We start from the raw sequence: 15,531 nt of genomic DNA on the forward strand, positions 1-15,531 counted from the left end.
TAAATGATAATTAAAATGTATGGATGAAATTAAAAGAAAGTGGTGGGTCATAGTTCAAAAATAGAAATTATATAAATCAAGTGAGACTGACCAAAATAAAAAATACTGCAAAATAAATAGAACGGAGGGAGTATAAATTACTTTCCCATTATCCCCATATCTAACATTTTCCTCGAGCATTTTTTCATTGCATTATCAATGCATTATCTTCAACAAGTGATCACTCAATTTCATCTAGTTGTTTTTTCTTTGTGTATAGATCAAAAAAATGCTTAAAGAGAATGAAAAAAAAAGAAGGGTATATACCTTTTTACAATGAGTGAAAATCAAACTCTTATTATAAGGATGAAAAAGAAACCCTTCGATCATTAGATTAACCTATTATCCTCTACCTTGTATGTCTTTTGATTTTGTTATATGATCCTCTATCCCATTTAAGTTTTAAAATTAAAATCGACATGTTGTGAGAGGAAATGTTATATTCGTTTGCAAACTAAAGGGATAGAAAAAATTCGCCTTTTAAGCTCGTTTAATCAAATTTGTTATATTTTAGTTTTCAAAAATAACAAGACTTTTAACAATTTCCATCCATATATTTTATTTTAATATTCATGAATCTGGAGAGAAGGGTAATGAGAAACAAACTCAGATCTCACATAAAAATATAGTACTTGCCGGTTGCCATCACAAGACCTAACCCTCTAATATTATATTCATATTTAAAAGACCACACCAAGAAATAAAGAGATAAAAGTAATATGGTAAAGTATGAGGGAAAGAAAATACGGCCAACTACAAGATGACATTATCCTAATACTTCTAAAAGACATTATTTAAAGAGACTTTCTCAATCAAAATGCACCTTATACTCAAAATGGAAGAGTTTCATTGGTGCAAGCTATTTTGCAACTTCAGATAAATTAGACGTGTAATTTAATACAACACGACGATTTCCAAATAATTTTTCAAAGAAAGAATGCAAAATACTTGGATTTTATTAGAAAGAGAATTTCACTTGGGGCATTTTATCTATTTATTACACAAGGTTTAAATACTTAAATCAAATGAAACAAAAAAACACATTTTTCCCTATTTAAAGATGGACATTTACATAAGCTTTTCTTGCATGATTCTATATGTATATTCACAAAGTAGAAATAAGGCAAAACAGGTTCAGTTCAGAGCAGTATCAACGTAGATCGAATATTTCAAACCTGAGATTTGGGTTGATATAAACATGTGAACATTGTTCATACAACGGCCTCCCATCGTTGGGATCCCGGTGAGGGTGAAACCCCTTCTCTTCACATTCCTTAAGAACATTCATTCCACTAGGATCCGTCAGTCGGAATATTCCATAGTTCCTGAAGGCCATAAATTACCATAGTTAGACTTACTGCCCACATAGTATTAACTATTTTCTGCACCTAGTACAAGTGGGGCTAAAAGAAAAGTAATGTGTCATCCTTGCACAGACTCAATAATTGCCTCTTTTGTCTCTAAAACTCAGACAACGACTAAGAAATGGTCAGACGATGACAGTGCCTTACGATAACAATTAAATATTACTCTAATGTCATTAAGTGGCTCCAACCTATGTTCTCGGGATCCTACCTAGACGGGGTTTCGGATATACGTAATCTTGCCTTCGTGATAACAAAGATGCTATCAATTTCCACATAAAACGAAGTTTACTACGATAATTTTGGCCAGGATGTGAATGGAGAAGAAAACAAATGAAAAAGGTTGAACATATCGTTTAATCATTCCAAGTAGAATGAAATGTCATACTTGTGCAAGCTATGACTGTCGTATTATGATACTACTCGAGTGTTTCTCAATTAGGAACGTGATAGGATAATCAAGATCTGTTTTCATAAGCTCCAAAGACTACCCGGGTAAACTAATAACTATTCATTAGTTTCCAAACGCTACAAGAACAAAAACACAAATGGCATTTAATATGAAACATCAAGGTAATTCATGCTATGAACTTGAAATGACAAGTTAAGACTGCAGAGTGCAGACCTTGTCTTATCAGTGGGAGCCACGACAATGGCGATAGCTTCAGGTACCATTACCTGCAAAGAAAATAAAATAGCTCATGAAAAAATATGGTATATCAACATTAACATTGCCAGAGTACATCTAAAGAAATTCCACGATAATGGAGGGTTATATTTGCTTAATGATCCTTAATACAAATAGCAACAATTATACCCATTCACAACAGATTATAGGCACAAATAACATTATAAGTCATTGTTAGCTCCTATCTTTATAGTCCAAAAAAGACCTCCCTTCGTAACACAAATATCAGTATGTTCTCGTGTAAAACAGAAATCAAACTCAATCGTTGTCGTAATTTCATTGATCAGTTACGCATTATAACTTTGACGCATAACAGCAGTACTTTCATTACATTTTGGAAGATTGAAAAACACATGTTTTGGTAGAGAAGACTTTTAATATTTAAGTAAAAGAACGGAGGATAGCAGAAAGTAGTTTTGAACTTTTTAAGGGAGGTACCTCAGCTGGTTACCTGATACGAAAAATGTGTATGCAGATCTATTGACGACATGAAACAACTTTGCGAAGGATGTGTCTGTGAAATAGAAAAAGATCAATTTGGTGAGAATTTGCTTCCCTTCCAATTAATCGACTGCACATATATTGTCAAAAAAAAGAGATTGAACTAGATATTACTCCCTCCGTTTCATTTTGTTTGTTACATTTGCTTTTTGTCTCACTATCTATATATATGTTTCAGCAAAAATCATAAAAGTATATATTGAAATTCTTTATATAGAGATAATCTAACAAGATCTCACATGTAATTATTTTAAATTTTATATATCCACGACAAATCATGTTTGAATTTCTTTGTCCTTGTATGAAATATTCTAAACGTAACTTCAAAATGAAATGGGGGAAGTATACTCGTACACGTATATAGAAGAATTCCATAAGATTGTTTTTTTATGCAAAGTTATATTAGTAATTGCTGGATTTTTCATTCAATGCACCATAATCAAGAAAAAATGATATTTCTTGGAAAATATAGAATAAGAAATTGGGATTGACCAACGAAATGAGAAAGAAGAAGCATACATGAATCCATCCAACAGGAAGTAGAGAGCGGTCATTCTGTATATTAAAAATCTCCTCTTCTTTAAGAGCCTGACACTAATAATCATAATGATTGGGTTAATACAAGCTAACAAATGATCATACTGAAGACACAAAGAAGGATGGTATAATCAGAGAGACTCACTGAACTAGAAGTCGATTCCTGCTTTGGTATTATTAATGTTGTCGCGTAGAACGTCTCCTCTTTCTAATGAAGAGTAAAAAGAACTTGCATTAGTCAAAGGAAAAAACTGCTAATCTGAAACGGTTTACAGCCTGGTTTTATAGCCAACATACAAGTATATACTTCATTAGTCAACAATTTATGTCAAATAATCTTATATACTTCATCTACATTAGAAAAAAAAAAAAAAAAAACCAAATATTTCAACCATTTTAAATTCAGGCCAGAGAATTATACATTCAACATCTATGGAAAACGAGTCACGAGTCTCGCTGACATTCATGAGCAAGTATTATCTTGATTTAGCAGAAAAAAATGAGACATTGGTTCATGATTGAATGACCTTTTGTAGCACTAGTCACTTTCAGTAGCTGTGTTTGTGTGATTATTGACTGTATTGAATCACACAGATCAGGACAACAAAAGCATATACTATTTAAAAATACAAAATCACATGGAAAGGAACTCAAAGTAAAATGAAGGAGAATCATACTTAAAACAGAAATTTTAATCTCCATAGCGGAGCCAATGAAATAAGCAGTCATTAAGAAGCAATTTTACACTAATAAATACACTATACAAATATACAATCCCTCCACGACTCATTTATTTTCATGTTGGGTATAGCATAGAGGTTAGTAAATGTTCGCGACTGAATTAAGCGAAATAATTTAGTATAAGAAATGTGTAGAGAGAGCAAGACATAAAGGAGGAAATTCATATCGGATTTCCCAAAAGCGGAAGCACGCAGACCATGACGGACACCGCGACTATATGCACTAGCACAGAACATTGAGCAGTGAACAAGAGAAAAAAAAGCACTTGCATAGAGAAAGCAAGCAGTTAAAATTAAAAGAAAGAAAATAAAGTAACCAAATTCTATGAAGAAAATATCAGAGTGGATCAGTGTTTGTAAGAGCTTCTGAAATCACTTTAGAATCAGAAATCTCTACGGGGGTGTTTGGTATGAAAATATTAGCTCTTGGAAACGGATTAAAGTAAGGGAATCTGTTTCACATTGTTTGGTATAAGATCTAGGAAATGCAATCCATTACCGAGGTGCATCCTAAACCGTTACTTTGTTACCTTTCAAAATTCATTGGAAACAATTTCCATTTTTATGTTACTCAAACCAGCTCTAAAATGAAATAGAGATTTTCATGTATAAACCATGCGCCCTAGGTATTTAAAATTTTGTTAAATTTATTCTTTCAGTTTCTGTTGTTTTCATTCATCACTTTTCTTATACTTACTGTAGTATTGTGCTACGCACACCAAACAACAACAAGATGAAATGGAAATAATCGCTTACTTTTCTTAGTTATACCAAACACTGTAACAATAACACTTTATGTTACCCTTACCTCTTATTTGTTTTCTTATCCTAGATTTCGGCATTTTTGCATTTACTTCCAAATTCCAATAAACTTACTACCTTCTACATTTCATCAGCTTTTTGTTATGTCAATTATTAAAGATTGATAGAAAATGAAGATGATCATATTTGAATATTTTCCTAATATCTGTAACAGATTATTCCAAACATTATTACGGTACTGTAAAGTCAACGCATAGCAATGAAACATAGAGCTGCTGGAAGTAAAGAAATCAACTACGATTAGGCAGTAGAAAAGAAAAAGGGAAGGCTCTCACGAGAGAAGCACCAAGAACCCCACATGTCTCAAGATCCTTTTCGGTGTTGTTACACGCAAGTTGAAGAAAATCTTCCATCAATTGAGCCGACTGATGAGAAAAAAGAAACATAACATTACAAATGCAGCCTTAGCTGTTGACATCAAATAGGTAATGAGTAACAGAAAGTGTGGCTGCAAGCATCCATATATAGTAATTTGCACAAAATAGTTCTGTTTTGAACATAAAACCAGAGAACAACATTTGGTCACTTACAATATGAATATTTTTAAGAACGTGCATTGCAGTGTCAGAATAAGCATAACGTGTATCCCCAGTTGTTACTTGTGAAACTTCGGCAGCATTTGGAGCAACCTCTGTGCAGGAGATTGCAGCAGAAGGATAATGAGTGACCATACTCATAAAACCTGCAAAATGTCTTATAACAAGTGAATGATTTTTTTTTCAGATAACAAAATATACCCTTCGGATATTGAAAGAAAAATTTCTCACGATATAAGTAGTCCAAAATCAACCATTTCATCTAAGGCAAATAGTTTCCATGGAGAATAATGCTTTCTAACATAAACTACTCATATGAGGGAGAAAACCAATGCCAAATCTCCTTTATTTTTTAATATATTTATCGAAAAGCAACTAATACAGCATTCGTAAGGTAAACTGTGATCATCTGCTAGAAATATTGATATTAATTTTTTTTTTCTCAGGTATAATTGTTGTCACTTCTCAGAGAGCATAAAACTGTTACCTCCTGATCATCCATTGAGATCCTTCAGGATAGATTCGTAAGAAGTTAATAAAATGAAACAAGCCAAAAGTAAATCTAACTAAAAATTACAGAAAACAGCATGTTTAGAGCTAAACGCAAAACGAATCAGTTTTGCTTGACAGGAAACTTTCACATAGCATATCAAAGAACTGTGACTAAAGTAATGTAACATTTTGGTCAAGGCAACATACATGAGAATGTTTGTTACAAAAACCAGTGTGCATATCATGACATTTGAATCAAGGATATGACAAAAATAAGTGTGTATTATATGCTAGGGTAAGGTTGCTGTGACAGATTGCTTCTGTCAATGTCTGCAATTTGCTAAGGTGAGTAATCAAACAAGAAAACTAAGAAAAGAAGAGACAAACACCACATGATATAGACAGTATTCGAGCTACTGTAAGGCTCCTAATCCAATCCTTTCTTTTATTTCTTATTTGACATATCAGAATATGTACAATGTTGGTTTTATATAGGAGTCAACACAAGACTCACTAAGACACCTTATCAAAACAATTCCAAAGACTAACATTTACATGACAGCTATCCCACTCTTTTATTTCTCCTGTGGTAAGTCTTGAGGACTGGTTGGACCGGTTATTCACTCATGACAATACCCCTGCCAAAACATGCACCTTGTCCTCAAGGTGAGAGATAGGATAGGCGGCAAAGAACTTAAGAGCTATCTTCCCATGTAGCATCACTAGGATCCAGCCCCTCCCAAAGAACCAAAATCTCCTTTGCTCCGGAAGGCGAAAGGCACACTTCTATGACATCTAGAGGCTGGGCTGCCATTTCAAATTCCTCGGTGAGTGGTGGGACTGCAGTCAAAGACGCAGTAGCTCCTGTGGCCGCTTTTAATTGTGAGACATGAAACACCGGATGGATACGAAAATCACGAGGCAACTCAAGTTTATATGCAACTGTTCCCACTCGTTGAATGATCTTGTAGGGCCCATAATAGCGCATACTCAGCTTCTGATTGGCACGTTGAGCTAATGAACGCTGCTTATAAGGTTGCAATTTGAGGTACACAAAGTCCCCAACCTGCAATTCGATCTTCCGGCACTTCTTATCAGCTTGTTGCTTCATTCTTACTTGTGCTTTCATCATATTAAACTTCAATTCATCTAACATAATGTCCCACTCCTGTAACAGTTGGTCCAAGGATTCCACAGGGGTTTGCTGCTGTCCGACCCTCATGACATGCGGAGGAACACGACCGTACAAAGCTTGAAAGGGAGACATATTGATCGACAAGTGAGGAGAGGTGTTGTAACTAAATTCAGCCCAATGAATCCATCGCGCCCACTTCTTTGGCTGTCCATTAACAAAACAGCGAAGGTATGTCTCCACGACTTTGTTAACGATTTCCGATTGACCATCGGTTTGGGGATGAAAGATAGTGCTTCATAACAAACGAGTTTGTTGGAGTCTAAAAAGCTCACGCCAAAAGATACTCATAAAACTTGTCCCGATCCGAGACAATTGAAGTTGGAAATCCATGGAGCCGAACCACTTCCTTAACAAACAATTCAGCTACTTTCAAGGCCGTAAATGGATGCCGTAGTGTCAAGAAATGCCCATATTTTGTAAGTCGATCCACCACAACCAAGATAGTATCTACCCCTTCCGATCTAGGTAACCCTTCAATGAAATCCATCGTCACGTGCTCCCAAACTTGCGTGGGTATAGGTAGATTTTGTAACAAGCCCGCCGGTTTTTGATAGGAGGCTTTGGTTTGTTGACACACTTGACATGCCCACACATATTGCATCACTTGTCACCGCATACCCTCCCAATACCACTCGCTTGCTAATCTTAAATATGTTTTCAATTCCCCTGAGTGACCACCCAATGGCGAGTCATAATATTCTCATAAAAGCACAGGAATGAAAGGTGAGGATTTAGCCAACACATAACGGCCCCGAAAAAACAAGATATTATTCTCTAAGGTGAAACCCAAAGGATTCGGATCTCCCTTCACCAAGCCCTGCCGTATCGAAACCAACATGGCATCCTTCTTAACTTCTTGTAGCAATTGCCATTCGATCCCATCGGAACTAAGCAACAACCCCAACTCAAGTACCGGATGCGGAATACGGGATAAAGCAACGGCCACCTTATTACTCTTCCTCGGATTGTATTCTATCACAAAATCAAAGGCCATTAACTTCATCATCCACTTTTGATAGTCTCCATTAATTTCCCGTTGCTCCAACAAATGTTTCAGACTTTGTTGATTGGTACGCACCAAGAATTTCCTTCCCATCAAATAGTGTTTCCATTTCAAGACCGCAAACACAATGGCCATAAGTTCTTTTTCATATATCGACTTCCCACTAGCTCGTACACCTAAAGTCTTGCTAAAGAAAGCAATAGGATGCTTTTCCTGCAAGAGGACAGCCCCTAGCCCATGAATTACACGCATCCGTTTCAACCACAAACAATGCTTGAAAATTCGGCATAGCCAAAACCGGAACTTGAGTCATTGATAGCTTTAACCCAATGAACACTTTTCAACCTCCTAATCCCAAGAAAACGCGTCTTATTGAAGTAACCGAGTGAGAGCTTTAGCCTTATTAGCATACCCTTACACGAAACGCCGATAATATCCCATAAGTCCAAGAAACCCACGCAATTCCTTCAAATTTTTAGGCGTCGGCCAATCTAACATAGCTTCTACCTTCTCATCATCCACCGCTACCCCTTTCTCGGATATGATATGTCCCAAATAAGCCACTCGTCTAACACTAAATTCACATTTTCCACCATTCACCACCATAGCATTTTCCCACAAACACCGGAGCACTAGTTCGACATGGTGCTTATGCACGTCTTCGTCTCTACTATACATCAATATATCATCAAAAAATACTAAGACGAACTTCCGTAAATAGGGTCGAAATATTTCATTCATTAAAGATTGGAACGTAGATGGACCATTTGTTAATCCGAAAGGCATGACTAAGAACTCATAATGCCCTTCATGAGTCCTAAACGCGGTCTTTTGTATATCTTGTTGCCGCATTCGGATTTGATGATAGCCCGACTTAAGATCGAGCTTAGTAAAGATCCGTACACCATGTAACTCATCTAACAATTCATCTATCATCGGAATGGGATACTTGTCCGCCACCGTAACTTTATTTAATGCTCTATAATCGACACAAAACCTCCAAGACCCATCCTTCTTCTTAACCAAGATAATGGGGCTTGAGAATGGACTTATGGATGGTTGTATCAAGCCGGCTTTCAACATATCCTTCACTAAACGTTCAATCTCATTCTTTTGACTGTGGGGATATCTATAAGGGCATACATTAATCGGATGGTTCCCTCCTTCAAGTTCATGGCATGGTCTTGTTGTCGAGTGGGTGGTAGGGTTGTTAACGGTTGAAACACATCGAAATACTCCTCAAACAAACCCATCAATTCAGCCGGAATAGGAACCTCTTTCAAACAATTCTCTATACCATTATACTCAACAAAGGTTCCTCCTCCTTCCATTCGTAATTCCCTGATCATCGCCTTCAAGCAAATTCGCGTCGTTTCAACGAAGGATCGCCTACCAACAACACCGATCTTCCTTCCCACAAAAATTGCATAGTCTACGTCTTCCAATTTGAAGTCATCAGGCCCAAAGTCTCCAACCATTGCACCCCAAGGATCACATCGGAATTTCCCAACTCTAAAGATAAGAAATCTTGCTCTATCAACAATCCCTGCAAGTGTAAAGTCACCCTCCTACAAACTCCTTATCCCAATATCTCATCCCCATTTCCCAAGATTACCCCATAACTTTCACATTCTTCAAACGTAATTCCCAATTTCTGCACAGCTTTATTGGAAATGAAGTTCTTGGTTGCTCCCGAATCGATCATCATTATCAAGTCCTCCGTCCCAATTCGCCCCAACATTTTCATTGTTTTGGGATTGGTAATGCCGACGACTGAATTTAACGAAATTATAGAATCATTATCCTCCTCGACCTTCGTTTCTTCCACAACATTTTCATTGGCGGCCTTGACATCATCCTCGACACTCCCGATAAGCACACTCAATTCCTTCTTACTACAAACATGATTTACGGACCACTTGGCATCGCATTAAAAATATAAACCTTTCGCCCGTTTTTCCCTAAACTCCTTGTCGGTAAGTCGCCGAATCCGGTCCTCGAAGATTGGATTATTGCAACTTGCCATATTCCCACTGAACTCTCTATTTCGAAATGGCTGTGGGTAAGGGGTTCTTGAATTATTTATGGCATTATTGTGGGGGGGGTTTTGGGTAATTTTGGGTGGGGTAATTTTTGGGTCAGTTATAAGGTTGAACTGGGTAGGGTTGAGCTGGGTAATTTCGGTTATTAAATGGGTAAGGTTTTTGGGCTGGTTCAATTCTTCTTCCCAACCAAGATTGGGTCGCCACCTTTGCCTCAATTTCTTCGGCCCATGACATTGCTTGACCCAAATTAATGGGCCCAACATCTTTAACTCAGTTTTGATCTCCTCCTTCAACCCTCTCAAGAAAGCTCGCACCATCAAACTCTCCTCCTTCCTTCCCAAGTGTGTTAACCTAGTCACAAACTCCCGACAATAATCGGCCACTGTCCCCGTTTGCTCCGCGGCCAACCGAAATTCACATCTCTCTTTCATCCCACGGCCAAAACCGACCATGAATCAACTTCTTTAAGTTGTACCAATTCCGCATAGTGCCATTTTGCTCCTCCCAATCAAACCACATCTCGGCTTCCCCCTCGAAACTCACCGTCGCCGCCTCCAACTTCTCTCTCTCATTTGACTGGTAAAAGGAAAAATATTTTTCTGCCTTCCGTATCCAAGAATCCAGATCTTCCCCACTAAAAGGGGGTATTTCCAATTTCAGTAGCCGCCAATTGCACCGCTCTCCACCACTGACGTCCTCCTCAATCAAGGCCTCTCTCTCATTCATCCTTCGATTCCGGTAAGTCTTCCATTCCCCATCAGTTTCGTCCTGAGACGACCACCGTCGACATACCGGCTCCTCCTTCTCTTCTCTCTGGAACAATTTTCCCTGTCCCTCCAATAAAACGGCCAAGATCTGGTCGGTTTTCTCTTGCTTACGGGTAAATCGTTCCTCCACCAGCCCCTACTTCTATCCTCATCTGGCTTGCCATAGCATCCTTCAATTTTGCTAAACTTTCTTCAAGGGAATCCATGAATTCTTGAAAAAAAAAAAAAAAATCTTCCCACAGAACGAACTATGCTCTGATACCTTTGTGACAGATTGCTTCTGTCAATGTCTGCAATTTGCTAAGGTGAGTAATCAAACAAGAAAACTAAGAAAAGAAGAGACGAACACCACACAATATAGACAGTATTCGAGCTACAGTAAGGCTCCTAATCCAATCCTTTCTTTTATTTCTTATTTGACAAATCAGAATATGTACAATGTTGGCCTTATATAGGAGTCAACACAAGACTCACTAAGACACCTTATCAAAACAATTCCACAGACTAACATTTACATGACAGCTGTCCCGCTCTTTTTATTTCTCTTGTGGCAAGTCTTGAGGACCGGTTGGACCGGTTGTTCACTCATGACAGTTGCGTTCATCTAAACATCCTCCCCAGCGACAACCTACGTAAGACAGGTCTCATAAGCTTAAATCTTATAATCAAAGGTCCTATTTTAAATAATCAAATGACCTTAGGTTTGACCTCTTTAGAGCTGAATTATTCGGATGAAAAACTATAGCATTGATAATTGTTTAGTAACTTCACGTAACATTTGCATATCAATTTTCCTATATGGTTAGTGAAATCCTGAAGTACAAGAATTTAACCAAAATATAATAACCAATACTTGGTTTGGTCTTGCTTTTTCTTAGATAATTTATTAACTGTCTAGTAACTTAACGAAACATGTGCATATCATTTGATCATTATGCAAAACTAAAGTCAGAAAGATAATGTCATTTTGTTTGACAGGAAACTGTCCATTAGTATTTCATGTTCATACAAAGAACTCAAATCATGGAGTACGGGATGTTGTTAATCCACGTCCTTTATTTCAAACTAAGCTTTGCAAAGGCATGGATGACCTTATAACCTCCCTCCCTACAAAAGGAAAATTACATAAACTGAACTGGGAAGCTAGATTAATGTATCAAAACCACCTTCTCAAAAGATCAATTATATCATTTTCTAGATCTTTCTAATCCAAAAGAGGATTATGCAATAAGCTTCTGTTATGTTACAATGTGTGCAAGTAGAAAAAATGAAATATGCCCTTTTCTAGCACAGTCCGCTACCCTAAGTCAATTAGCATATCCCAAAAACTATTACCAGCTAAATGACTATTCTAAACTAGTATAATGTTACCTAAAACATCTGATTTTAACTAACACTTCCCTACGTACCAACATAAATTGTTGTGGGAAAAGAAAGAGAACCATTTAACCCAAACAAGAAACTATTCTCATATCTCACACAATGATAAATGTTAGCTAATCAAGATACATAAGTAACAACTACTAGCATGGAAATATATACCTAGTATGATGATGACTCACCATTGGTAATACAAAATAAAAAACTATCACTGTGAATTAGTTGGATTTCTTTATTTAATCTATCTAGTAATTTAGTGTTGACTGTTGAGTCATTTGGGTTTATGATCCTCTTTATACCTTTCCCTTCATTACTTGTGCAAAGATTATGACATCTAATTTAGTTTTTTTTTTTAAATTAAAAACCTATATTTTCCCGATCAACCATTCATATAGGAAATAAATCGGCTCATTTATTTGATCAAGTGGTTCAAGATTTTCTCGACACAAGCATGAGAAGGAATTTGGTAGGACTCAAACTACGATCACAGTTAGGTTTTAACTAAATTGATTCATAAATTAAAAGTCTGACTACATTTACAATTAAGTAACAAAATCCAACAACAATACAACAAAATCAAACATGGGTCACCTTGAAAACATTTAATTGCAAATAGTATATGAGCAGGATAAGGTATGATGATGATGATGACGACGACGACGATGACGATGACGATGACGAACATGTGTCCAACATATAATAACCACTTAAACAACACAAAACATGACAATTTTTCTGAAGTTTCTGTTGCCAAGATTAAATGTTCAACTCTGTATTGTGAAAATTCAATTAACAATTACCAGCTAATTAAGTACAAAAACAATCATTTAATATCCATCAAGCCTGCTTTATTAACTGGTCAAACCCACTAATAAGCTAATGATCACTTGGCTAACAAAACCAAATAAAATGGGCAAACTGATTTGGACCCCCTCGTTTGAAATGGGCAGCTCCTCATTAACCCAAAGGAAAAAATAAACAATAGCGTTCCATTACAAAATACAGCTAGTCTCTTGATAGACCGTCTCTTTGAGAGACGTCTCCTAAGCCCAGTCTATAAAAACTTAATGCCTACTTATCGTATCCTTAATGCCTATTATATCTTAAATGCCTACTTACTTTATTTTTAATGCCTATCTATAATATTTAAAAAAATATATAATGGACCAACCCAATTAGAAATGGTCTCTCAAAGAGACCGTCTCTCGTAAGAGTTTGTGTACAAAATATCATTACATGACTTCCATCAAGATTCAAGACATTATTCAAGGAGGGCAGACATATTCAACCTTATCCTTCTCACAAAAAAAAAGTAATTTTTGATTGAACGAGATTATTTTAAACTTCAAATAAATCATTCTATCATAATTCATAATCATAACCATTATAAATTGAAACATAGAACAACAAAAAGAAAACAAGGCAAAAAAAAAAAAAAAAAAAAAAACAGATAAAGAAAGGTGAAGTGCTGAGTGCCCACTGCTTACATCATGAAATGAAATATCAAAGCGCAATACAAACAACTCAGAAAGAAACACTTGAAATTGAACAAATTAATGAAACTATTCCTAAAATTATGAAAAACAACATGATCAAAACAATCCTAGAACAGGGTATTTATAAATCATCTAATAGCAAAATTAGGTCATTGCAAAATTGATTAAAATTAAAGCTTGATGAATAAGAACAAAAAGGGGAAAAGAAAAAGAAATTCGGGTTAGAAAAACTACTTACTTTAATCTTGGAAGTAATTAAAATGATGCAGAGCTTTCCTGATATCTGTCTGATTCCTGCATGTTACACCAAAAGAAACACAGAAAGTAAAAAAAAAAAAAAATTGGTGATTTTTGTAAATATAATCAATAAATAATAATCAGTTAATTTGGGTGTTTAAAATCTGTAAAATTGGAAGAGAGAGAGAAAGGAGAAAGGAGAAAGGAGGGAAGGATAAGTAGAAGGTGAATGAATGCGTCAGTAATCGGCCTTCCGCCCTTCCCCTGTTCCAATAGAATTTTGGGTAAATTTGGTAATACGCAAATAATATTCATTTTTATCCGACCAATTGAACTCAATCTAAGTAGAAGTCGGTTCACTTCAAAGCAAAAAAGTAGAAGTCGGTTAATGCAATTACAATATTGAAAAAAAAAATATTAATATTTTATAGATATCAAAATAAAAGGAGTATGATAAGAGCATTCACAATAATGTCTTCTATTATGGGCAAATGCATCTTTTGTTTTTTCAGTTAATAATTTGTGAATTAAAGCTTAAAACTTTAATATTTATTTTTTACGAATTAAAGTAATTAAAGTATTAAATTTTACAATTTATAGGTCAAATTATAGAATTTATTTCATTTTGGTGGTCAGAATTTCAGATTAAGTGATCGAAATTCTACGAGTTAGCCTAAACGTTGTAGATTTTGATAATTTGTTAGGTGTAATTCTCAATAAATAAGGTTGTAATTCGCAAAAATCCAAACCTGTAAATTGTAATTCACAAGTTATTCTTTTTTTACAAATTCTTGTGAGAGACGGTCTCTTTGAGAGACTATCTCTAATTGGACCGGCCCATTATATATTTTTTAAAATATTGTAAATAGGTATTAAGAATGATGTACGTCGATATTTAAGATATTGAAAATAGGCATTAAAGATACGGTAAGTAAGTATTAAGGATAATGTAAGTAGGCATTAAGAATACGGTAAATGGGCATTATTCTTTTAATGAGTTGGCTTGAGATTCGTCTCTCAAAGAGACTCAAGAGAGTAGCTGTTTTTTATTGTTATGGTGACTTCTATAAGAGACATGATATGCTTTTTTTTACCACTAAGGTGTGTAAAATGTTCAGAAAAGTGGCAATATAACACACACTTTTTGTCTTTGTGTTGTTAGATGAACAAAAATAACCAATTCAATCAAACAAATAATAATAATCCCACATTCAAGCACAATAAAGTAAAAATGAGAAAAGTAAAGACACGCGATATTTTACGTGGAAACCCAATGATGGAAAAAACCACGGGACCTTAAGTGGTACCAAACTCTTCCACTAATTACCAATAAAATTAATGGGTACAACCAAAATCCTCTCTAAACAATACTAGAGGCAACACAAACACCAAACAACCTAAAAATTCACTTAAAAGTGGTAAAATAAAAATTAGGGCAAAATACAAATTACCCACTTACAATGCATAAAACGACAATCCAACCGTTGAATATGTAGGTTGGATAAACAGGAATACTGTGTCAAAATTTAACGCAAACAAATACAAATGGCCTTTGATCGGATATACGTTTTTCTTCTCTGCTGTCACTTCTCTGTTTTTGTGCGTGCATATATTTTGTTCATTTAATATGCTGCTGACTTATTTTGTTTTCATATTTTTTCCTTTTTTTTAATTTTAATTACTTATTAT

At 35.6% G+C, this 15,531-nt stretch overlaps 1 protein-coding gene across 4 annotated transcripts; it reads right to left on the reverse strand.

Annotated features, from left to right (window-relative positions):
• Nucleotides 1–974: 974 nt before the first annotated feature.
• On the reverse strand, nucleotides 975–14,222 carry LOC130807536 (AMSH-like ubiquitin thioesterase 2). Of its 4 annotated transcripts, none has more exons than XM_057672785.1 (8): nucleotides 13,844–14,222; nucleotides 5,222–5,373; nucleotides 4,967–5,056; nucleotides 3,275–3,337; nucleotides 3,112–3,186; nucleotides 2,543–2,605; nucleotides 2,029–2,081; nucleotides 975–1,364 (listed from the first exon to the last, which is right to left on the reverse strand). In XM_057672785.1, the coding sequence occupies exons 2-8, from the start codon at nucleotides 5,366–5,368 to the stop codon at nucleotides 1,190–1,192; spliced, it is 666 nt and encodes a 221-aa protein (XP_057528768.1). In that variant the 5' UTR covers nucleotides 5,369–5,373; nucleotides 13,844–14,222; the 3' UTR covers nucleotides 975–1,189. The 4 variants fall into 4 exon arrangements, with proteins under 4 accessions (XP_057528768.1, XP_057528769.1, XP_057528770.1 ...); XM_057672786.1 differs by having other exon boundaries at nucleotides 5,222–5,384; XM_057672787.1 differs by lacking the exon at nucleotides 2,543–2,605.
• Nucleotides 14,223–15,531: the final 1,309 nt, after the last annotated feature.

The sequence above is a fragment of the Amaranthus tricolor genome, chromosome 3 (genome assembly GCF_026212465.1).
Source record: "Amaranthus tricolor cultivar Red isolate AtriRed21 chromosome 3, ASM2621246v1, whole genome shotgun sequence".
In the NCBI taxonomy this organism is placed as follows: domain Eukaryota; kingdom Viridiplantae; phylum Streptophyta; class Magnoliopsida; order Caryophyllales; family Amaranthaceae; genus Amaranthus; species Amaranthus tricolor.